Source organism: Sardina pilchardus, chromosome 3 (genome assembly GCF_963854185.1).
Source record: "Sardina pilchardus chromosome 3, fSarPil1.1, whole genome shotgun sequence".
Taxonomy (NCBI): domain Eukaryota; kingdom Metazoa; phylum Chordata; class Actinopteri; order Clupeiformes; family Clupeidae; genus Sardina; species Sardina pilchardus.
Genome location: NC_084996.1, coordinates 30,646,457 through 30,672,743, shown reverse-complemented (window position 1 = coordinate 30,672,743; position 26,287 = coordinate 30,646,457). Strand labels below are relative to the sequence as shown.

General features: G+C 44.1%; 1 protein-coding gene across 1 annotated transcript; it reads left to right on the top strand.

Annotated features, from left to right (window-relative positions):
* Positions 1–1,145: 1,145 nt before the first annotated feature.
* Positions 1,146–25,415, top strand: LOC134075974 (TANK-binding kinase 1-binding protein 1-like). Its single transcript, XM_062530997.1, has 10 exons — positions 1,146–1,200; positions 13,863–14,097; positions 15,109–15,234; positions 16,017–16,121; positions 17,179–17,368; positions 18,567–18,760; positions 19,679–19,740; positions 21,180–21,295; positions 22,410–23,149; positions 23,619–25,415. Exons 2-10 carry the CDS (start codon positions 13,873–13,875, stop codon positions 23,745–23,747), a joined length of 1,887 nt encoding a protein of 628 aa, XP_062386981.1. The 5' UTR covers positions 1,146–1,200; positions 13,863–13,872; the 3' UTR covers positions 23,748–25,415.
* The last annotated feature ends 872 nt before the right edge of the window (positions 25,416–26,287 follow it).

Genomic DNA, 26,287 nt, shown 5'->3' with positions numbered 1-26,287 from the left:
AAACAGATAATAAACATGAATGTAGCCTACACATTCTTCAGACTACAGTTTGTTTCATAATTGCTGAAGACTTGCTGAAGAATAATTCTAAAGAGATACTGAAAGCCCTGTAAAATGTCTTTTACGGTGGAGTGTGTGTGATAGACAGCATGCATGCAACTACATACATCTCATGAAAAGAATAGTAGCATGAACTATATGACAATATGTGCCAAACTAGAAAGAGACATTTTGTAGAGACCTAAATAAAAGTAATGTCTGAGGACAAAATGTAAACAATCAATTTTCCTGGATACATGACATTTTAATTAGCCTATTCAGACAACTTTTGTTAAATGCCCATTGTCCATGTCCATCAACTTAGCACTGAAATATTCATGGTGTCATTGAAACTGAATGTAAAATTGTTTGTCAACATTCGATCCTCCCTAGTATTTCATCATCAATTGTGGTATGATTTATGATTCAATTATTGCTGTTGTCGTAAAGTATGTGTGCAATGTAATGCTATTACTGGTAATTCATCCACCCATTCGTTCATTCATTCGTTCATTCATTCATTCATTCATTCATTCATTTAGTTATTCATTCAATCAGACATTCCTTCATACCCGGTTCATTTGCACAGTTTAATCTGAACATATTCACCATGAATAAGAACATTACACTATAAAGTAGTATTTACATAACCTATACATGCGAATAGATGGGGAAAGAATAGCCTTTGTAAGCTGCACTGCCATTTTTCACCATAAATCAGTCATACATCTCTCCTTGAAGGACAATCCAATTACAGCGTGACGTCATCACTTACCGTGGCAAGAATGAAATATGTTTGCTTATGCTGACAGTTATGCAACCTGCGACGCAAAACCATTGATGAGTGGAATGAGTGATCTGTTTTCTCTTTCTCAAACGACTGCAGGGCAGCTTGTAGCTTAAGCCTGTCGCTTTCATGCATTCGATTTAATGCATTCATCCACAGGCTCGCTTTTGCGCTGCAAAGTGCTATCGAGAAGCCTGCGTTTTCCTCGCTGCTGGAGAATAGTCTGGCTGACTGTAGGCGTAGATTGTTGAGCTGGGGGGTTGGGGGCGTCACAAGTAGCAGGGAGAGTCGAGCCAGTGCAGGAACACATACCGAAAGAAGAACACTGACCCGCTTTCTCGTCATGGATCTCACAGACTCTACCGCGGAGAAGCGTGAGTACACAGTGGTTTGGGGATTGAATGCATGTTCATGTGTTATCAGGTGTTTGTCCTCAACCAGGCATTTCAAGCGCATGGGCTTTGGGGTTATTGGGAATCTAAGCGGGCGAGCGAGCTAGCAAACGAGCGTGGTGGACAGCCAAGCGAGCGTCACATATCCCATACTCAGCCATATTGTATGAATGAATGGCAGTACTTAACACCAGAAAAAAACGAGTTGACACAGAAAGGCTGGAATGACTCAACGACGTCTGACTGATAGAAGCGTTCGGTTGTTTATCTCATTGTTAGTCCTGACATCGCTTGACGGGATGAGTTATGTTGACCGATCTCTGCTGTCCTGCCTCATCGAATACGATGTGGTTTTTGATCAGTCAGTTCTCGTTGCAAATGAATCGTTTGGATCACAGTCCACTTAGACTGAATCACACGTTTGTATGAAATGTTGTCAGGGTTAGTGACAGATTGTTTGAGCTGTAATGGACAATGTCCACAGCCAGGAGATGCACATAAGAATGATAGATCAGCACCACAAGTCTATGGACAGCTACTCTGTCCTGTGCCAACTAGCGAGCCCTGGGTTGCCGTCGGATAGGAAGTTTTGATGCCGCGGATTCAAGTTCATGTCACATAACCTCGAGTCAAAACAAATGCACGCCACCGTTGAGTTTTGTGTATTTGTTTAATAATTTTACAGCGAGGTGTTATCCCGCGGCCCTGGGGTCGGAAGTCATTTAGGCGTGTGGTACAGAAGTTGACACCGCATTAAATTAGCCTTAGCTACTGTAGTCTGTGGGATGCAGATAAAATTGGTATTTTCATATACTGATTCCACTGCTCCTGTCATTCTGCCATTCAGCTTCCACTGCAACACCATTTCCTTTGCTTGCCAGGGACGACCATGGTCATGGTAAAAAAAAAAAAAAAAAAAAAAGGATGTCTTTGTGTTCACAAAGGGATCGTCTCACAGTTGACCGTGAATAATTCACTTTCCACTAGCGCGGGTGAATGCAGCCGTCACCCACATTATAACTCTGAATACTGTACAGACAACATGACCCTGACTAGAGAAAGAACCAGATAACTTTTAGTTATATGATTGTTGGCATGACTGGCATTCAGACTTTTTGCCCCACATGACATTCACTGTTTACATTTATGTAATTGCTTTTAAAAATACCTCGGAAGAAAGTGAAGGCCTACATTTATCACTAACTGTTCGCAACCTCTAAGGGACCTCAGTTGGAATGGTGGACATTTCTAGTTAAAGTTTCTTTGACTGGAGAAGGAATGAATGAAAGATTGACTGTATTTTCGACCGCCATCATCATATGTCGAACTCCATCCATTGGAGTTCCTCATTGGAGTCAATCTGAAGAATTGCTCCCTCACACACAGCCATCCTGTGGGAGAGGAGCTTTTGCGTCACCCGTGCCCATGCATGCCCCTGCCACCTGCTCAAAGTGCTGCGTTTAATTAAAAATGTCATGAGAAAGTTCCCTCACCCACCAGTCTGGCACAACATAACATTGGAAGCAGTTTGTGAAATGGAAGAAAAGGTGGTGTTTTCCGCAAACGTTGACAAAATTGCTTTCTGCAGCTTGCACTCCAGTAATAGGTTTCACATCCCCAACCCCAATACCAATCTCTCTCTCTCCCTCTCTCTCTCTCTCTCTCTCTCTCTCTCTCTCTCTCTCTCTGTCACTCACTTATACCACCTTCCTTTCTCTCTCTCTCTATCGGGAGGAAAGGTCATGGATAAGTCATAAATGGCTTAACGCAATGGGCCATATTAAAGACCTTGAGTGCATACTTTATGGTGTCAGAAAGGACATAAAGACCCTCTTTCATTTAACCCACCAGGGGAGACACTCTGGCTCTGGAAATGGGAGGTAGTCTATTTCAAGGGGTCTGCTTGGGTCAGACTGCCCAGGTGGTTCAGCGGAGGTGTTCATGTCATGCTACCTTGACCTGATGTCATTAAGTGGCGTTTGGAAGAACCAAACAGATTGAGCTCTTTCTCTCTCTCTCTCTCTCTCTCTCTCTGCTTCGGCAGCAGGAGACAGAGCTTGCTTTGTGCAGTAAGTGCACTATGCGTCCAGTGGCCATGGAATGGTTTATTGACGTATGTCACAAGACTGAAATATCCGGTTTGAGGAGAGAGGGTTGCTTGAGGGCAGAATCATATGTGTGTGTGTTTGTGTGTGTGTGTGTATGTATATGAGAAGAGAGAGAAGTAGAGAGTGGAACCAAGAGAATGAGAGAAAGAGGGAGGAGAGGATGAGGGAGGATAGAATGAAAAGAGCACACAAGGTCCATTTTGCTGGTACGCAAGCCCATTAATATATGGATTAGCCATGTGACGTTAACATATGGGCCTTCAGTGTCCGCCCTCAGGCTGATGGGGCCCAGGGTAACTGGCCTGGTTACTCACACCCTCACATTCCGGCCCTGCATTTCATCACCTTTCTTTCTAGAGCTAATCTCGTGTGTGTGTGTGCGTGTGTGTGTGTGCGTCTATGTGTTTGTGTGCCTGTGTGTGCTTGTGTATTGTTTAAGAGTGTGTGTGTGTGTTTTATTGTGTTTGCATGTGCGTGTACATACAGTATGTGTGTTTGTGTGTGTGTGAGAGAGAGGAAGTGTATTTTTGCATACTGTATGTTATAGGGCGGTGCTTTTGATATAGGATATCAAATTGCCAGTTCGCCAGTTACGCAATACATCATATGCATATCGTCACTGCCCCAAGCATTAGGCCATGTAAAAATGTCTATAAAGTCTAAAAGTGAAGTCTCAAAAGTATTGCAATATATTGCCATATTTATTGTATCACAATATATCGTGATGTATTGTAGTATCGTAATCCATGTGTGGTGATGCATATTGTATTGTGAGGTCCTTGCCAATACACAGCCCTAATGTGTTGTATTTAAGTATGTGTGTTTGAGGAAGGGGAATATTATGTGTACGTTAATGTCTGTGTTATCACCATACATGTTTGTAGATGTACACACTGGTCTGTGTGTGTGTGTGTGTGTGTGTGTGTGTGTGTGTGTGTGTGTGTGTGTGTGTGTGTGTGTGTGTGTGTGTGTGTGTATGTGTGTGAGGGATCGTGAGGGAAGTTTTCTCTTTAATATTTTAATCTATTCTTAGTACTGAACTACTGCCCCCTAGTCTAGCAACATCCATAATCCACTTGCAGGATACAGACCCAGCAGCACATGAATCAACAGAGTTTTAAAGCTTGCCAAAATCTTAAAACACTTGCTGCACTTTCTGGCTGCAGTCAAAAGGCAACCACAGTAAGGGCCAACCTTGCTGCACACAAACCTACACAATCTGCACAGATCTAAATCAAAGTAATTTATATGCAGCTCAAATTATCATCCACTTCAAATCCTCACACACAGCATCACACATACACACACACACATATATCCTCTTTCTCTCTCTCTCTCTCGCTCCCTCTCTCTCTCTCACACACACACACACATCCTCACCAAAACACACACACACACACACACACATGCGCAAACTCACACGCACACACACACACACACACACACACACACACACACACACACACACACACACACACACACACACACACACACACACAGACACATGTACAAATGCACAAGCACATACTCTTAAAGATCACCTCACACTCAAACTACTTTAAGTACTCCAGAGCCACCTAAGCCCAGGTTTCTGCACTAAACATCCTCTCGAGCTCTCTGGAGTTCCTCCCTTTGCCTCGCTTTCCGCTCCCCCGTCTCTGTCCCCTCAGGCGATGAATAAGTCATGGAGGATGCAGAAACACGCAGGCTTCCACCAGCATTCCTGCTCGTCCTGCATCTCGCTGTGCAGCTCAGCTCACCGTTCGTTCGTTCGCTCGTTCGCTCGCTCGTTCGCTTGTTCGTTCGCTCGTTCGCTCGCTCCCCGCCGGTGCTCACGCGGCGCATTTGATGCTGGCTCTTGAAAGCGGACATTCTCAGTGGGCTTGTGGGTGGACGAGGAGGTGCCGCCCACTCCAGTCAAAGCCGAGAAGGGCCCTGGGCTTACAAGTGTGTGTTTGTGTGTGTGTGTGTGTATGTGTGTCTGTGTGTGTGTGTGTGTGTGTGTGTGTGTTTGTGTGTGTGTCTGTGTGTGTGTCTGTGTGTGTGTGTGTCTCTCTCTCTCTCTCAGCGTGTGTGTGTGTGTCTGTCTCTGTGTGTGTCATTCTTACTGTATGTTTGTGAGTGTGTATGCAAGTGTGTGTGTGTGTCTCTCTCTCTCTTGCTTTGTGTGTGTGTGTGTCACTCTCTGTGTATGTGCTTGTGTGTGTATGTGTGTGTGTGTGTGTGTGTGTGTGTGTGTGTGTGTGTGTGTGTGTGAATGTTTGCGTCATTGTCTCACGCTTGCTATGTGTGTGTGTGTGTGTGTGTGTGTGTGTTTATGTGTGGTGGTGATGGGTAGGGGGGGGGCATGGCACCACAGGGGTTTCTATGTGACTATCAACAACAGGGGGGTGAAAAGCCAGAGAAAATGTCATAAGTGGATTTTAGCCAAAGGGTCAGTTGAGAGTCTAGGGTAGGACATCAGCATTGGTTTAAAGGCATTGTTACTCAGTACGCAGAGAGTGTACGCGTTCTCTATGTGTTTGTATTTGACTCACACGTCTGTGCGTATATCTATCATGCTGACAACATCATGAATACCTTCTGAATACCCTGACTTTTTTATCTCATTAAAGGTGAATAAAGAAGGTATGATGAAAAGCCTTAGGAGTGTGAAGAGCCTCTGAAGTCGCGTTATTCATCACTTAAGGGTCGTTCACACCAAGAGCCATAACGAAAACTATAAGGATGTTACTGTAACTATAACCATAATGGTAAAAGCGTCCACACGGACCAACGATAGGCAAAGTCTCTCCTTATGATGGTGAAAATGTGAAGGGTTCTGATTGTCTGTTAACTTTATCGTTCTCAAAATCGTTCTGAAAACGATCCCCAATGATATCGTTCTTCATGTCGTTATTGGTATAGTTTAGGTGTGAACGTCGTCTTTCATTTCCATTTCATATTTTTTTAGTTATCACTATAGTTTTCGTTCTTGGTGTGAACAGCCCCTTTCGTCTCTTTTAGATGAAGTAACATCACTTGCTACATTAGTGCCACTAGTAAGACATCAGTGGGCGTGTTAGAAACCGGGAACCCGTGTTGGCGTTGCTTGGCACAATCGCCACGCCCGGCTCACCTCAGTGCATCTGGCTCCGACAGTCTGTTAGCCGTGCCAACGGCTCAGCGTCTTGTCGTTTGAGCCTCATTAGCGCCCCCCTGCTGTGGGATGGAGAATCACAGCCTCATGCACAAGCTGCATGTCTTTTTTTTGGCTGGCGCTGCGGTGTAGCTGGCCATGGTGCTGAAACAGACTGCTCCCCTGTGGTGCCAGGAGTGGAGGCAGTGCCAAAACTACAGCCTCCCCCTGTCTGTCTTCTGTCTGTCTGGGCGTAGCATCAGCCATGCCGACTTGCCCACATACACGGGACACACACACACACACACACACACACACACACTTCATTGGTCGGTCCAATCGCCAGAGAGGGCCCATGAAAAGTCCAATCCTCATAGGATGTTGTCATTTTGAACTTAGCTGCCATTGGCTGGAGTCAGTCAATCAGTCAGGGGAAGTGTCCAGACAGGAGAGGAGAGGAGTGTTTGTGACACCAGGAAGCAATGAGATCTGCCCATTGTTCTGTCGGCCAAACGCTAGAGTGTGCTGGTATGGGTGCCAAGTAACCAGTTTAGGTTTGAAGTGTGCAGTGAGATTAAATCACTGAATTCGATCAGAATCCAAGTCAGGTTTGTTGGCAAGGTATGTGGATACAAGGAGTTTGATGTTGAAAGTTGCTGACTCAAGACAAGAACTATATAGTCAGGTAGAACCCCAGGATAGGTGTGACATAAGGTACTAATGCAATTTTTTTGCATAAATTGATAGTTTAGGGGGTGTCCTTTCAGAATCTGACGGGTGCCGCTCCGGCACCCTTGAGCATTTTCCTTAAAATGACATCATCTGCCACACCCCTTTTTGATCATAGAAAGTCGTCTAAATATACATTAACATATAAACCCATCATGTATGGTATCAAATTAAAGCTCTTCTCATGCAGGAATCAGCTTTGACCATCAAAAGAATGAAAAAAATTGTTTTTAATGACATAATCTGCCACGCCCCCTTTTGTTGACCATAAAAAAAGAACTAGACTCACATTACTGTATAAAACCCATCATGTATGGTATCAAATGAAAGCTCTTCTCAAACACAAATCAATGATGTCAATTTAAAAAATGCTAAAAATTATCCCTCCAGAGAACATAATAACTGTAAAATCTGGTACGGTCACACCTCTGAAATGGTCGGCTGAGCAACAAATTGTATCAACCCTCACCAATTAATCAAATAGACAAAGTTAATACTTTATCACAGATTTCTGAAAGCAACTAAATTATATCAAGAACATGTTGCCAGGCTGGCCTTGTACACATCACAAACATCAAATGTCTCCTCCAAAGAACATTTATTCAATCAGACATTTCTCCCTCGCTGTCATCAGTATCCTCCACTGAAAGTCGAATTTTTATTTGCACACTGCTCATCACCTTTGCAATGGATCCCTGAAGCAGACGACCACCTTGTGACCCAAAGAGAGAGCCATTAAGAGACCAGGAAGGGCAGTACATCTGCTACACATGTGGAGAGTCCGGTCACACCAGTCAACAGTCATGGCCAAGTCACCCGGCAAAGACATGCTCCAGGAGAGGCAGACAGTGCACAGAATACTCCACCAGAGAGCGAACCAAGGCCCCCTGGTTAATCGATGGTCAGGAGTGGGCTGGCAGACTGACCAGTTCCTGAAACAAAATGCATTTGGTCACTGCTGGACGGTTGACCTGATGATCTCTGGAGTGAAGACAAGCTGCCTTTGGGACACTGCACTGTAAAAAAAAACCTCTTAAAAAAACAGTAAATTTCCGGCAGCTGGGGCGCCAAAAAAATACTGTGCGGTACCAAAAAAATACTGTGAAGTAACAGAAAATTACTTTCTCGTAAAAATACGGTTATTTTCCATAATTAACATACAGTTTGTAGTTGTAATTTTAAAAGGATTTTGCCTCATTTTCATGTTTTTAATGTTTAATTAGAAACATTTTCACATTTCAAAACAATGAAATTACCTACAAATATGGTTAATAAATGTTGTATTACGGATAATAATGCTTACATTTACAGAAATGTGCTGTTATTAGTTGGTTTTCATGGATATTGGTTGTATTATAATTAATATTTTATGTGATATAACAGTATATGACACACAAAATAATGTGATTCATCTTTCAAAACATGTCGCAAAAATGTGGAAAAACATGATATTGGGTTTACTATTGCAATAATTTACTGTTAATTTTAATTTTAATTTCCATTTAATCCCATCAAATGCATATTTAGAGCTCCCTCCCCAATAACACCATATGTTAGAAACCCTTCCGCAATAATACTAACATTATTGTAGGGCCCGGGTTTCTCCAGCAGTGCCTCTGCAGACACATACAGTAATGCAAGTAAGCATTGAGTGCCCAACTTTGTGACACTGCCAAGGGGGTAGAGGAATGCTATTGAAAAAGTATTCAATTTCGCATTGCACCCAAGAAGAAACATACATATACTCCAAAATGTCCATGTATTTTAGTCATGGTCCTCTCTATAGTGGTTATCCTGACAAATCCCTTACACAGTCATTTTCTGTGGAATGTTCAATCAGTTGTTCTATGACATACAGTGCACATCCCAAAAAGCCACAATAAAGAGTAATGAGGAAAAATTAAACATTATAAACAAGAAACTAACACTTACCCATAATCCCTAACTGCTGTAGGCTACTGGGATTCAGCCAATGTGAGCCCTAAGGACTAAGGACTAAAGACTTAATTGATCTCAGGTGCTAAGTGTGTGAGGCCTCATAGACCTCTGAAGTTCGCCTACAAAAAAGCCACCATCTTTGCCCAAATAAGGAGATCCGGTATCAGATTTTTTCTATGGGAAAATAACATGGGGATTTTCAATTATCGCACCTGTTGAACTCTGGCGGGGATGATGACATTGGAAATGCAGACGTTTTCACTACACAGTTTTGTCCACTGCCGTCTAGTGGATACTGTGATCTTCGGTAGGTGAAGACGGCACACTTTGATCTTTGCTACCCCAGAGCTAACTTACCATGCAACTTGCCATAGGAAGTTAGCTTCAATTAACTCCCGGATCTCCTTATATGGGCAAAGATGGCAGCTTTGGATCCTTTTTGTAGGCGAACTTCAGAGGTCTATGCAACTTGCCATAGGCAGTTGGCTTCAATTAACACCCGGAACTCCAAATATGGGCAAATTTGGCAGCATTGGATCCTATTAAGGCGAACTTCAGAGGTCTATGGGCTCAGATAGGTATTTGAGATTGGGACAGCACTTCACAAGATCACATGTGTCTGTATAGTTGAAAATCTAATGTTGATTCAACGTAAAACAGAGGGGACACTTTCAATATCACTTAAACATTAGGCTTCAACATAGTTTCAATGTTTCAAACCATTTGAAATTACGAAAGATTTTTTTTAACGTTTTTCAATTAGAAATATATGCATTTCTGATGGGTTTCTTGTAAAAGAACATGAATATAGTGTTTTTCACTGTTACAGTGATTTCTTGTTGTTTCAAATTTGACATGTGAAATCACAGTCTATTTTTGTAAAATAAATGGCATTTCCAAAAATAATTTATTCCAGACAAAATCTGTAAAAAAACACAGTAAAATCCTGACATATCACATTTATTTTTTACAGTGTGGGTTTGAGGTCACCACCATCAAAGAGTCTCACTTTAGAGAACACTTTGGGGAGGAACAGCTAAAGTCCACCCATTGGGTGGAGCCTATGGACTGAACATGCTGGTCCTTGGTTGTCTTGAAGCAGATGTCGAGTGTTTTGGAACCACTCTTTAGCGGTGGTGCAGCTTCATACTGAGAGACACCCATCTGGATGTTGCAAAGATGTAAACATGGGCTCCCTGGCATTATGGGGATGAACATCATCAAAGATCTAGTGACCTCTCTGCCGAGTGTGGATGCAAAAAGGATTAAAATGCTGCTCCACCAGAGGCAAGTGTCCGTCGTTTGTTGGCAGTGTTGACAGTGAGAAGGTGATTGAAGGCTGGTGCCTTCAACAGTGGAATGCCATTCCTGGTGGAAGCCACTCCAAAGATCAGCATCCAGAAGGGGCTTCTGGTTGCCAACACACTCGGAAAGGCAGCAGGTGGAAAACTCCCTGTCAGGGTTATGAACACCAGTGAGAAGGCCATAAAACTAATGCCCAGGGCCAGGGTAGCTGTGGTGTCCAAGCCACAGAAGATCTGTCCAAAAGAGGTGGTGGAGTTTGATGCATGTTGAACAGTGTTCACGCTACCAAAGATGGACACCAATGTATGCCTCTTCCAGTACAGGTAGCTGCAGGAGAGCTTAACTCGGCAGAGCATGTAAAGCTTAGTGCACTGTTGAAAAGCTACGGGAATGTCTTCTCAAGCCACGACAATGACTATGGCTACACAACTACAGTGACACATGACATAACATATAAACTGGTGACACCCACCCGATCAAAAGTTCAAGCGACATGTACAGGACATAGTGGGGCAAAGAGAGTAGCAGCCCCTGGGCATCGCCAGTGGTCATTGTGCGAAAAAAAGACGGGAGTGTGCGCTTTTGCTGTGACTACAGAAAGTTGAACATGGTCATGTGCAAAGATGCATACCCACTTCCACGGATAGAGGAGGCGCTTCATGCACTGGGCAAGGCACAGCTGTTCCCCACTTTGGACCTGACATGGGTTACTTTCAAGTGACTATGAGTGACCAGGATAGAGAGAAGACAGCTGTCTTTACCCCGTTTGGTGTCTATTCTTAAAGCATTAAAAGAATGATAGGATGAAAAATATTGTTTTCTGTAATTCTGGGGGGGAATCCAAGGACAGTCATAATTAATGTGCTTAACTACCTGGGAAGTACCTCACAACATTGCTGTCAAATTCAGTGACAGATTCAAGGGAAATTATAACTAACATGCTAACTAACTAGGATACATCAGACTTGCTATAATATTCACAATAAAATGAATTACTATTGAATGATTGTATTCCTGTATGTATTAGGCCAGGGGTTCTTAACCTTTTCAACCTTGAGGCCCCATTTGTTATAGTAGAAAGTGGCCCGGGGCCCATTTAATATTCATCATTCACATCCAAAAAGCGCACATTTTTGTATTTATTGGTAGACATTTCACAAGTGCAATTTCATTAGGTTATGTTAACGGTATTTGTTTTTAGACATGGCTGGAGTCACTTAATGGTAGCTTTCTGGCGATGAACTTCTGGACATCCATTCATTCTAACACGTTGGGCAAGTCTCCCCTTTAGTGAAATGTGTAGTGTCAGAATCCCAGCAGTTTTGTAAGGATTCTTGTGAGTGCATAGGTATAACGACAATGTGCTAACGTAGCTAGCAGCATTTGCAGTACATATCCTCGATACGGATATACCCACAAGGTGAATGGCAGAGGTGGAAAACTCCAGCTTCAGAAAGTAAAAGTCCAATCATGTATTGGTTCTACCTGTGCACTTAACAGGTGATCTCATCAATTAGCTGCTTGACCTGGCTGAAGAGTTATGCTAAATAGAATCAGCTTGTTTGAGTGAATGGTTGGCACAGATATGTGGTAGGACTTTTACTTTCTGAAGCTGGACTTTTCCACCTCTGGTGAATGGAATTAAGTCTCATGCATTACATATCTCTGATGTCTTCATTTGATAATCTACCCAGTACCGCGGCCCTTGCGGCCAACAGGTGCAACACTGAACATTTCTTGCGGCCCTCTGGTTAAGAATCACCGTAAGTCTGGGCCGCGGCCCTGTGGTTAAGAATCACTGGATTAGGCTAAATGGCAGTTCCATCATTTATTCAATTTAATACCAAATATGACATGATTTAGAGTCAGCTATTATGCGGCAATAAGGAACGTAATCTGACCTTAAAGGTCACTTTGCAAATGGTATTTTGTTCTCTGAAGGGACCTGAACTATTTTTTTTCATCTTCTTGATGGTCAAAGCTGATTCCTGCATGAGAAGAGCTTTAATTTGATACCATACATGATGGGTTTATATGTTAATGTATATTTAGACAACTTTCTATGATAAAAAAGGGGTGTGGCAGATGATGTCATTTTAAAGAAAATGCTCAAGGGTGCCGGAGCGGCACCCATCAGATTCTGAAAGGACACCCCCTAAACTATCAATATATGCAAAAAAATTGCATTAGTACCTTATGTCACACTTATGCCCAAATTCCACAAAGTTCTACCTGACTAATATGCAATAGAAAGATTATATACAGACAATTGATATAACATACAGGTAATGTAAAAGGTGCACGTGGATGAAAATGTATGTGAATGTAATGCTGATAGATCGCTATACTGTAGATTATCGAATACGGTAAAAGTTAATACACACTGGGTTGCTCATCATTTAGACACAAATGGATGTAGTAGTCACAATTCAGGATTTCAGGTGTCTCATTTTAATGATTGAGCTTGAATATTATTGAAACATTTAAAAATCAGCAAGCTTCTTACTGCTCTTTTTTTACAGGAGAAAAAAAAGATTAGATTCCTTGACTCTTTTGCAGTTCACTTGAGAAGAGTGGGACAACATCTTACCGTGCATTTGGGATCAGTGTCCCCTTTGCCCATAAAACATGGATGGTTGCAGTCCTAGTCAGTCTCAATCCATCACCATATGGGCAGGAGGTCTCTGTGTCCTCCCTGGTGAGACTGGCAGTGGGTCACACCTGGGTCCAGTGCCATCTGTTGAAAAACTGGAGGACAGCAATGTGTGTGTGATGCGGGGGCTTCTTAGTACCGTGGCTGTATATTTAGAAAAGCACTCACCTTGACGATGGGCTGAGGTAAACAGGCTGAAATAGTGTCTTAGGAATGCATTGGTGATTTGTTTTGACATATTCTGAGAAGAAATAAGCAGCCTACCCAGAATGCTATTCATGTTTTGGGTTGAGTGATTGCATGAGCACAGTCATCATGGTGACCTATTTAAGGCTTCCTTTTAAAAGCCTGAACATGAATAAGAGCAGTCAGCTTAGTGTACGTGTGAAATACCACATATGAAATGATTGATGGATTGTTTCTCTAATCGCTTTCTTTATTGTCAATTTTTTTCTTTTTCTTTCTTTCATTTCCTCCCTTCCTTAATTTTCCTCTCTCTATCTCTACACTCTCTCTCTTTCTCTCTCTCTTACTCTGCCTCTATCCGTCTTGGACTCTCTCCTCCATCTCTCTCCCACACCTATTGCTCTTCCTTTTTCTCCTTATTCCCCTCTTCCTGTCATCCTCTCTCTCTCTCTATACCCCCTCTCTCTCCCTCCTTCCTCCCCCTTCCTGTCATCCCCACTCTGTCTATACCCCCCCTCTCTTCCTCTCTCTCTATCTCACTCTCCGTTCCACCCCTCCCCCCATCTCCCCTCCCTCCTCCCCCTCTCTCCCCCTCTCTCCCCCTCAGGAGCTGAGTAATGGACTCTCTGTTCAGCAGTGAGCTGAGTCTCCTGGGAAGCGTGGAGGGTTTGCGAGAGGACGGCTGTGGGATGGGCTGGTCCAGCTCGCCGCTCTCCGAAGACATGTACCCCACCTCGCACTTCGCCCTGGCCGCCGCCTACCACGACATCAAGACTCGGCTGGCCAGCTTGGAGCGCGAGAACATCAGCATCAAGCACAAGCTCAAGAATTACGAGGTCAAGGTGAGGATGTACAGTAGCACAACTTAGCCAAGAGTGACCGTTATCAGGAGTCATTTGGGAGTCCTGCCTAGAGAGATGATCTCTCTGTAGAGGAGATGCTTCATGTTTTAGACCCCTTAAAGCCCTCAGATGATGTGGTATTATGCCATATATTTGGGTTGTAATAAAAGGGTGTTAGAGGTGCAGTACGCAATTTCAAGTCCGTTACATTTTTTGTCACATTCAGCAAAAAAAAAAAATAATAATAGTAATAATAGAAAATAACAACAACAATCTTTGTAGGCAGCCCAGGCTCCAAAAACTGGAAGCAAACAAAGTGGGGGTAGCCTTGCCCCCCAAACAAAAATGAAACTCTGTGTGGAGTGTCTCTGGGAATACTGAAGGGAGGGGTGAGCTACCTCCCTGGTGTGTTTCGTTTGGTTCTTGGTTAAAATATAATGTATGTAGTCTTGAACAAAAATGTCTGCTAATAATTGAACACATAAATATAAACATATTATGCAAACACAACCTCCTACCAAATCACCGACTGCACCTTTAAGCCTAGATCATTTGTTGTTGTTGAGAAAGGGTTTTTATAGAGGAGCTGGAAGATTACTTTTTTCACCTTGAATGTCAGAAATCAATTTGTGACACTTCTAAATTTGACTCTGGTTTTATTTTTACTCTGACCTCTCCTTCACTTCATCCCCTTCATCTCTCTACAGCCCTCCTTTTCTCAGATAGACTCACCTGACCTCGCCCTCTTCTCTCCTCCTCTTGTTTTCTTCTGTTCTCTCTCTTCTCTTCTCTTCTCCTCTCTTCTTGATCTATTTCTCTTTTCTTCTATTTTTCTTTTCTTCTCCTCTAGTTCCCACCTTAATAAATCCTCTTACTTCCTAGTCTATATTTTCTTTGCCCTTGATAATATAACTTATATTTTTTTTATATATGAAAAGAGCACATATCATTACATACCCCATCAATCTCTCTCTCTCTGTCTGTCTCTCTCTTTCCTTTCCCTCTCTGTAGTTTCCCATGATCAGTGAGTTTGGGGAGGAGCGGAGCCCCTGCTGTTCCTGTGAGCCCAAAGAATCCAGTCTCATGATGAGTGACAGCAGCAGCCTGCAACAGAAAATCAACTCCCTCACACAGGAGGTAACCACCACTGAAACACAACTTCAGCTCCCTCACACAGGGTGACTACCACTGAGGCACAATGTCAACTCCCTCACATAGGGGGTAACTGCCACTCAAGCACAACTTCAACTCCCTCATACAGGAAGTAACTGCCATTCAAACACAACATCAACTCCCTCACACAGGAAGTGACTGCCACTCAAACACAACTTCAACTCCCTCACACAGGAAGTAACTGCCACTCAGACACAACATCAACTAATACAGGAAATAACTGCCACTCAAACACAACTTCAACTCCCTCAAACAGGAGGTGATTGCCACTCAAACACAACTTCAACTCCCTCACACAGGAAGTAACTGCCACTCAAGCACAATTTCAACTCCCTCACACAGGAAGTAACTGCCACTCAAATACAACCACCGTCCTCATATACTGTAGAAGGTCACTGCCATTCAAGCACAACTTCAACTGCCTCACATGGGGGGTAACTGCCATTCAAACACATCTACAACTCCTTAACACAGTGGGTAACTGAAACTCAAACACAATTTCAAGTCTCTCACACTGGAGGTAATTGGCTGTCACCTCCTTAACACAAGACATTTGACCCACTATTCCATAAAGTAACTTCCCCAACACAGAGAATACGTTGATTCACACAGGATTGTTTTGTGTCAGGTATTTGACCTTCTGTCTACACTTCCAATATGTTTTTGTCAATACCTTTCAAAATCACTAGATACCTTTTAAATCCACTAGCCTGACATGTGTGCCTTTCCCCACTCTCTGGCTTAAGCTTCAGAAGAGCAAGGAGCGGGAGGACAGGCTAGAGGACGTCATCCAGGCGTATGAGAAGATCCACCTGGAAAAGAGTAACGTGCAGAGGGACCTGGACACGATGGTGAGACACAGCACCTCCTACTGGACACTCACAACACTTTTGAGACGCCATAGGTCACTTGCAACACAACGGGCTGATGCCAATGTCACCTGCCCTCTTTTCACGTCCCAGGAATGAAGTGTTGCCAGACAGGGCGACAAATTCGACACTTCCCACGGAGAGATATGTTGTGCTCACACTTGTGATCTTTTAGACATTTGGTCAGGCCTGTCTACAGTATGCATCATTTACTTAACCTGCCATGTGAATATGTCTACTGTAGTTTAGTATTTATCACAGTATTCAGAGGCGGACATCCTAATTAGCAGCATTGTTGAAATACATATCAAGGATTATTATAGATCAATAATCCATTGTCACCCCTTATAACAAGCGCTCATAAGTACTACTTCACTTCATGTTAAGTGCTATATAAATGAGTCAGTATAGTCATTGTTTTCACAAATATGGGAAATCCCAAAGAGATGGTTAACTCTTCCAATTTTCTGTTATCACCATTCACTGAAATTCACTGTTCTCATGGCCAGACATTAGCAAAAAAAGTATACATTTTTACTAACAATATTCACATAACCTTTAACCATGTTAACGGCAAAGCCTATATATATAATCAACCCTACTGTAACTATCCAAATGAAACACGTTTCAACTGATCCACGAAGGAAACAGTCTGTATTATTCATGGCCTGGGCTCCAGAGTCTTGTATATTATTTATCCTGTGCTCCCTCCCCAGGCCTGGTTTTGTGATTTGTCTGGGCTACAGTGATGCTCCAGCTCAGCATCTGGTACATGTAAACAACAGTACTGCTGCCAATTATAAATCAGTTTATTTATTGTGTGTGTGTGCATCCATATGTTTGATCAGCTAAAGGAAACCTGTATGTGAATGTGTGTGTGTGAGTGTGTGTGTATATGTGTGTTGTGTGTGTGTGTGTACTGTATGTGTGTGTGCACATGTGTATGTATGGTGTGTGTGTGTGTGTGTGTGTGTGTGTGTGTATGTATGTATGGTGTGTGTGTGTGTGTGTGTGTGTGTGTGTGTGTGTGTGTGTATAGACTTCTTTGGCGGAGCAGCATGTAGAGCGTATCCACGGTCTGGAGGCGGCCCTGAGACAGAGGGACGACTCGCTGCAGAAGCTGGGCCCTCGCGTGCGCAGCGGCAAAGACTCTCCACAGGCACATCCACATGTGCGCGCCAAAGACATGCACCTCCTGCAGCTGCACACCAGCCTGGACGTGCCTCGTGGTCAGTGGAAGCGCACACACACGGCTACACACACACGGCTACACACACACACGCCACGGCTACACACACACGGCTACACACACACACACACACATACTCAGACACACACACAGAGGCGCACACACACACACATGCTCAAATACACACACACACACACACACACACACACACACGCTCAAATACACACACGCACACACACACACACACAGCCCACAGTCACAGCAGCAGCTGCATAGCAAAGACAGACAATACCTACAGCTACACAGCAGTGGAGATATACTGTAAGTCATAATGTTGCCAGAGCTCTCAGGACACAGGCTCTCGGTAGTAGATTAGTCTGTGTGTGTGCTCACTGACATTGCTGCCGCGCTAACCGCGAGGCAGAAGCAACACTCAAGGTTAATTAAGTCCTCACACCTCTCTTTGACTGCCCCGTTATGAAACAGCAAACACCCCAGTGTGCTGTTCTCACCCTTAATCCTCAGCAAGTGGGACTTGCTTTTGGTGGAGTGACAAAAAGCAAATTCACACGTTTGCTGTGACTAAGCCCCTGCAACTTCAAAGGACTATTCCTGTATGATATGCGCACTGTTAGTATCTCCATGTTTTCCTCCGTCGCTCCTTCTCTCCTTCTATCCCTCTCTGTACTTGTGTCATTATTACTATCTACCTATGTATCTATGTATCTATAACACACATATATATATATATGTATATTTACACCGGTATGTGTGTGTGTGTGTGTGTGTGTAAAAAAAGACCACTGCACATTTTTCTGATGTCATCCTACGGTTGCTGAGTGACAGTGGAATGAGTTGATGGTCATGTGAAAATTTGCAGTGCTCTTTTCATTTTGAATATGACCGTCAACTCATTCAAATGACATAGGATGACATTAGAAAAATGTGCTGTGGTCACCTGATTTTTTCCAGAGCTATATATATATAGCATTATACATATATAAAGTAATATCTATTTATCTATCATATAATAACTTTTAAAATATCTATCTGTTTATCTATCTAACTGCATTGCTTTGTCTTTGTACTTGTACTCTGCACAATGACAATAAAGTTCAATCGAATCTAAATTAATAATAGATTACAAATACTAATCAAATTATAAATAATTACACTTTTTGTGTTTGTATGGATCTATCCCTTATTTCTGATTCTTTATTGACCCCTGTGTGCCACAGAGTGCCGCGGGCCGACTCTGCAGAGCTCCCACAGCCTGGACGCTCTGTCTGACCTCAAAGTGCAGAGGCTGGAGGCGGAGCTTGAGGGGGCCAGGCACGAGGCCCAGGGGGCGTGTCACAGGGAGGAGGAGCTGAAGGCGGAGCTAGAGCGGCTCCAGGAAGAGATCCGGCAACTACAGGAGAGCCAGAGACAGGTCAGCAGACACCAAGGGGTGCCTCTCATTCGTGTTTTATATATCCTCCCTTCCTTCCTCGGTCCTCGTTCTCACTGATCTAGATAAAGAATGATGGGGCAGCAACAATGGGATAGTCTATCCAGTGCTAGTTATAGATCAGTGGGAACGAGTCTGGAGGGCCGAGCATCGAGGATCGAGGAGAGAGTTTGAGAGCCACTCCAGGGTTGACTTTGAGATGTTTGTGTGTGGATTGGTACGCTGGGAGGATCAGTCAGTGCACATTATACACTAATCCAGCGAAACACGGAAGTAACACAAAACCGCCATTACTGCGTGACTGGCTGCTAAGAAATTAGCCCGTTGGTTCCATAGGCGGCTGTTGCAGAGGTTAGCTGTCATTAATACACGTCTTAATACCTTATGTTGTTAATAAATTACCTTCATTGGTAAGTTTTGGCACAGTCTGACATCATTGATCCAATGTTCCCTTTCACCTGACATTTTCTTTCATGAGCGGGATCTCTTGTTAGACATTCTCTGACAGGATGCTTTCATTGAAAAGCACAGGCAAGTGTCACTCGTCACACTCGCAGGCACGCAGTAATGGCGATATTCAAGATGGCAGCGCCCATAAAGTTCGCGCTGGATTAGTGTATAGGCCTCTGAAGTTTTTGTAGGCGAACTTCAGAGATCTATGGACAACATAATTCGTGGTCATCTGTGGCTGGTCTGTTCACTAGGCTACTAACTGTACAAACTAGTATATCCTGGAGTGAGGAAGGCCATTTGTGGCTGAAACATGTTGGCATATTTTTAATGAATAGCCAAGTTTAGTAAAGGCTTTTTATAAAAAATACCTTTTTGAGTGCCTCAGACTCACTACAAGTTTGCTACTTACTATACATTCACTATTTACAATGTTTACTTGTCCCGCAGGAAATACCAACGACCTGTGAACACTGTGACGTGGAGTGGATCAAGAAAGCAGGAGATGAACAGTGAGTACTGGTCCTGAAGTGCAGGGTGTTCCTCCTGATGATCATAGCGCTCATGTTAAACATCTTATAGCTGAAGTGCAGGGTGTTTCTCCTGATCATCATAGCGCTCATGTTGAACATCTAATAGCTGAAGTGCAGGGTGTTCCTCCTGATCATCATAACGCTCATGTTGAACATCTAATAGCTGAAGTGCAGGGTGTTCCTCCTGATCATCATAACGCTCATGTTAAACATCTAATAGCTGAAGTGCAGGGTGTTCCTCCTGATCATCATAACGCTCATGTTGAACATCTAATAGCTGAAGTGCAGGGTGTTCCTCCTGATCATCATAACGCTCATGTTAAACATCTAATAGCTGAAGTGCAGGGTGTTCCTCCTGATCATCATAACTCTGGTGATATACAGTATGTCCTGTTGAATTGTGGGACATTTTCTGTTTCAGTTTTAGAATTGATTCTTCAACTTGAATTGGTTTTCTTTCTTTTTTTTGATATTCCAACTGTATTTCGATGCATTTTTAGCTGCGTTTGTGTGTTGGTTGGAGTAGTTAGTGTGTTTTTAGTGCTAGTCACAAAATAAGCTTAAATGTAGCATTCTTACATCATAAGTGTAATAATGGGGAAAAAACACAACTTGGATTGTGCTATTCACTGCCTTGCCTTTCAGGGAATGCTCTTATGAAGCCATAAATACCATATGAGTAACCACCATTAAGGGCCATTGTAGTCTGGCTAGGAGATGTTTTCCTCACTGAAAGGGCATCCCCACCACTGAAATGATGCTTTCCGAGCCCTGTGAAAGTGCTTCATTAGTTTGATTGGTGAGAAGCTGGAGCTCCAGGCTTTTTACAGTTTCAGTAAATCATTGAGGACAATTGATTCCCTTGTGCGGGATCCATCTGCAATTAACAGTGTTTCACATTCAGTAAATGGAGCATAGAGGGCACTTAGCCAGGAAGACCCAGCAATTTGTTATCAAACGCAGTGATGGGAGAGCTCTCTTTTTTTAGTCTGCCATCTTCCTATTTTCTCTCTCTCTCTTGTTCTCTTCCTTTCATCAATTCTGTCATCTCTTTGAACCTTTGAATCTATAATTTTATGGTAATCCCTTTTTTCTTCTTCTCCTCTCTGTATCCCAATCTTTTTCCTCTTCTCTCTCTATTCTCTCTCTTCCTCCTCTCTCTTTATCTCCCAAATCTTTTCTTGATTAACTTTATTTGGTCTCTCACTGCTTCAATCTTTCTCTCTCTTTTTTCCTTCTCTTTTTTCTATCTATCTCACTTGCTCTCTTTTTTTGCCTCTGCATTTCTCTGATCTTTTCTCATCTCTCTTTATCTTCCCTCTCTGTCTATCTTTCTAACTCTCTCTCTCCTTTTTCTCTCTCTCTCTCTCTTCCTTCCTCCCTCGCTCTCTCTATCTGTCTCTGTCTCGGCCTCTCAGAGTGAATCTGGCTCTGGCCTACACTGAGCTCACGGAGGAGCTGGGCCGAGTTCGCTCTCTGGCTGCCAAACAGAGTGAGATCCTTAGGCACACTGCCCAAGAGCAGCAAAGCCCAGGTCTGTTGGTGAATAAAGATAACTCTCTCTCACACACACACACACACACACACACACACACACACACACACACACACAGACAGACAGACAGACGGACACGCACACATGTGCATGCACGCATGCACACTCACACACACACACACACACACACACACATAATAAAGATACACTAACACAGTATCTCTCTCTCTCTCTCTCTCTCTCTCTCTATCCCTATCTCTCTCTCTGTCAGACACACACACACACACACACACACACACTCACACCAACTCAGTCACCATCTCCACATACACACATAGTCCAAGTACTTTTGTTGGCATTCTTTGCAAGCATTTAATCAGTGATGATTAAGCTGCTCTATTACAATCATCAGATAATCATCATCACCATCATCTGATTATTGGCGCAATAATTAGTTGGTCAAAAGAATATTTATTTTATTTTAGTGTGTATTAATTACCATGACATATGATGTAATATGACGTATGATAAACACGGGGGTGTCCTATTGACGCAGAGATGACTAGAGCCGGATTTCCATGATAGACGCAGTGCTTTAATCAGATCACTTATTAATGAATCAGTCGCAGTTGCAAAGTTATCTCAGCAGGAAGCGGGTGGAAATAGCAGTATGAGTATGAGTCACTGTTTCCCCCCCAGCCCCTGAGGCATCGCAGCCTCAGATACCCCTCATCATATTGCTTCTATAATGAACCTCATCCACATACCCCCTCATAACCTAAAGTGCCTTCTCCAGAAATACCCCGTAATCTTATCTATGGCCTCTAAATGCCCCCATCTTTACCTGCAAACCAGATCAGCACTGCAGTTCTATTACATTCCCCACAGTCCTCTCGCCGTAGCCCTACAGCCCTGCTATCCCTTTGTGCGGTGTTGTAATGTTAATGTTAGATGTTTTGCTCTCTCTCTCTCTCCCTCTATTTCTCTCTCTCTCTTTCTCTCACTCTCTCTCTATATATATCTCTGTTTCTCTCTCTCTCTCTATTTGTCTCTCTCTCTTCCTCTCTCTTTTTCTCTCTCCCTCTCTCTCTCTTTCTCTCTCTCTCTCCCTCCCTCCCTCCCTCTCTCTCTCTCTCTCTCTCTCTCTCTTCAGTCTCTCGCCACTCTCCTGCATCCCAGCGCTGCTCGCCCTCGTCCCAGCGCCCGTCCCCCTCCCACGACCGTCTCCGGCCCTCGCCCCCCATCTCGCCCCCGACGGCGACAGGCCCCGCCTCCTACACCGGCCGCCCGCCCACCAGCCGGCTGCGCGAGCGCTTCCAGGGCCGCCGTAGCTACTCCGAGATGTCCGACCCGACGCCCCACGGACGCCATCCCAGCCACGGCCGGCTGCTGTGCGACCCGGTGGCCACCCTGCCCAAGCCGCGCGCCATGAGCGGCGCCGGGGGCTACCAGCGGCTGCCCAGGGTATCTCTGGCCGGCACCAGGCCCGCGTCCGCCCACGGGGGCAGCCTGGGTGGTGGCATGGGGGGCAGTCTAGGGGGCAGTCTGGGGGGCAGCCCGGCGCGGCACCACGACCACTACCACCACCACCGCGGCCTGGAGCTGGAGCTGGAGCTGGCGTTCCCGCTGATGGAGATGCGGCACCTGTGCCGCCTGGAGGACCCCTCCGTGGTGGCCACGCTGGCGCCCGCGCCGCTGGTCACGCCGCCGCAGTCCTCGGACGAGGAGGAGGACTGGCACTGCCCGTCGCCCGTGCACAGCCCGCCGAGAACGCTGGGCGCCGTCCTGCCCCCGTGCCCGCCATTCCCCGCGCCGGAGGGACCCAGCACCCTCACCTGCCACCTGCAGGGGCATCTCCTTGCCGACCATGCCCAGTCATGGCCCTCCATCAATGTGAGTGGTGGGATGTTAGTCGACTTAAAATTTGAAGCAGTAATATCCACCTTCAAAGCTGATCATTTTCTAAAACTCTCCTCTAAATGCAGTTTTGACGTGTTTATCACACCCATGTGTAAAATTGATTGTTAAGTTTGATCAAGTCTTTCGCTTTGAGAGGAAACTCTGTATTAGACCTTAGGGATGTGGCATGCCATCAGTGGGCTCTTAGTGGAGAAATGATCCAATGTAGAACGTTTTAAAGAGCAACAAATATGATTTTATGCCACTGATGAAAGTGTCCTAAACTAACTACATCCCCTCTGGGCCAGATTTGTACCAGGAGACTGGCTGTGTAGCAGTTGGCTGCTGTGGGGTTGTGTGACTAATCCCTGTGTGTGTGTGTGTGTGTGTGTGTGTGTGTGTGTGTGTGTGTGTGTGTGTGTGTGTGTGTGTGTGTGTGTGTGTGTGTGTGTGTGTCCTGCAGCTGTGGATGGAGACAGAGGAGAACACAGCCCGCAGCTGCCCGCTGTGCCAGCTGACTTTCCCCACCGACTACCCGGATGACGCGCTCATCAAACACATCGACACGCACCTGGAGAACAGCAAGATCTGAGCCGTGCAGTGCCAAACACTGCCCCCTTGTGGCCACCGTGGTAATAAATAACGACACAGCTGGCCAGGCCAGGAACGGAAAGGACAGTCTTTGGGAATGAGGCCCAGGTTGTTCTTCCTTACTAAGCAACTGTACAGTGTTCCCTCGTCTCTGTCTCTCCTACTGATATACCTAAGCCATATTTTAAACCCTGACATTTTACTCTCCTGCCAGGGCACTCTGCTGATGAAAGGGGAGTGATCCTCAAAGGTGATTTAGCGTAATAGCTTGATAATGCATTTCTAACTACATCGTTTTTTTTGTAATATTTCTTTTCCTGTCACTGGAAAGACATTACATGAAAGAGAGAGAGAGAGAGAGAGAGAGAGAGAGAGAGAGTGAGTGTGTGTGAGTGATAGAAAGAGAAAGTCTTAACTGCACTGAGGATGTTGAGGTCGGATTCTGGACTCTGAAATCCAGAGAATCCATTACCGTATTTTCATGGATGTGACTACAGTATGGACGCGCTCTTTGGCAAGCTCTGACACCACGCTGTCAAAATGTTGAAGTTTTCCGTTTGTAACAGCTTGGTAGCGTGATCAGAACTGTGATATTTTCTTTTCAAAGTCTACCATTATAAGCTGAAGAAGGGCTTGAATCACTCTTACTAGAATCTGTAAACTCTTGGAATGAACCGTCTTGGCACTAATTTTATACAGGAATTCTTGTCAGCACATTTGCTGTGTTTTAAGGCAGCCACTGGAGAGGTTAAATTCAGGTGAACAGAGACAGTTGGAAACGACTCTTTTCTGAAAGCTTTTGAGGGCTTCTGAGGCCTTGATCAATGTCAGGCCTACATTAGGTGAAACTATTGATGTTGGCTTCAGTCTTTGTACTATGGAAAGGGCACAGCGCAAGTGATTAGCTTAAAATACCTCGTATCAATATCCCATCTGACGGCTATGTTGGATTTTATTTTTGTGTACATAAGGCCCTTTACAGTAAGAATGATTCCATTCCCCCTAGTGGACTATTAGTCGTTTTTTAAGCCATGCAAACCAAGACTTGTTCATGTTTCTTGGTTACTGTATATCATATAATAATAACAGTAGTAATAATAATAATAATAATACATTGAAATAAACCATGCAAGTGTTTCTGTTTAAAATACTTCCCAAATGGGTATGGCATTGCAGGAGAATGTTAGTATTTACAAGTATACCAAATTGAGCAATCATGCAAAACAGTGTCATCTAGTGGTAAATAAAAGAAAATAACCCAGATGTCCTAAAAGCACCTGCCAAATATTATTAAACATAAATCTTGATGAACACTTGAAGTAAAACACAACTGTGATGCACAAAAGATGTCAGCAAAGACAATGGCAGGTGATGCTTTTAGAAATCCAGACAAATACAGCCACTAAAGTAGGGGACATAACCACCTGGTTTCTGGTGTTGGCATTGTAGTACTGAGAAAGCATTGGACCTTCACAGTGTCTGAATTCCAAAGTGAGCCCTGAGGACTAAAGACACACAGATTTAATTGATCTCAGGTGCTGAGTGAGTGTGTGAGCCTACATAGGCTCAGGTAGGTATAAACGGGTTTGGGATAGGCCTAGTACTTCACGAGATCACATGTTACCTTGGTGACGTTTCAAAATAAATATGTGGCTGATGCTTGGTTGCCTTTCACACGGCCAAGGCACAGGAGATGGCTGCCTGATTCCACATTCTTTCAAACTCTTGTTTTTACAAGCTGTTTGTGTGTCGTGCAGTTGTTTACCTTTGTAATTTTCGGATTTCCCTCTGGTCTCTGCGGTAAACATCACAATGCTTTGAACGGTGGGTAATTCCCTTTGGTGAAGTCTGCACCGATGCAGACTACTGAAAGGACTCAGCAAGTGTGTACTCAAACCTTCACACCCTTTGAAATGAGACATTGGGACAGCCCTAAGCCCTTACGAATTTTGTGAGGACACACAGCAAAGTCTGTCGACCCTTCTCATTCGTCTTTTTAATCTATCCTCCCTTCCTTCCTTCCTCGTTCCTTCGGCTTGTTCCCACTGATCTATAAAGAACACTGGATAGAAGGAAGGGAGGATAGAAAAAAAGACTAATGAGAAGGTCCCTGTGAGTATGTGGGTGCCGCTCATTCGTCTTTCTATGTCTTCCTTCCTTTCTCGGTCTTCATTCCCACTGATCTAGATAAAGAATGATGGGGCGGCATCAATGGGATAGTCTATCCAGTGCTAGTTATAGATCAGTGGGAACGAGCCTGGAGGATCGAGGAGAGGTTGAGAATGGGCCGGTGACTCCGGACTTTGGGAATTGGGCCAGTGTGTTCGGTGTCTGACTATAGAACTACAAATCCAGTTAACTAGGTACGACTAGAAAGAATGGCGTAAATTGCATTCAAAATAGGCTACTGTCAGAATAGAACAGTTACAGGCTACAGACCTCCGGTCATTTCCCGATCCCACCCCTCCTCTCTCTCCCACTTGCTTCCTGTCTCTCTAGCCCCAAAAAAATATACTTAAAAAAAAAAGAATAGAACAGTTG

Coding starts and splice junctions, on each gene's coding strand:
- LOC134075974 (XM_062530997.1), top strand. CDS start 13,873: ATGGACTCTCTGTTCAGCAGTGAGCTGAGTCTCCTGGGAAGCGTGGAG. Junction 14,098..15,108: donor TCAAGAATTACGAGGTCAAG/GTGAGGATGTAC, acceptor CCCTCTCTGTAG/TTTCCCATGATCAGTGAGTT. Junction 17,369..18,566: donor CAGCCTGGACGTGCCTCGTG/GTCAGTGGAAGC, acceptor TGTGTGCCACAG/AGTGCCGCGGGCCGACTCTG.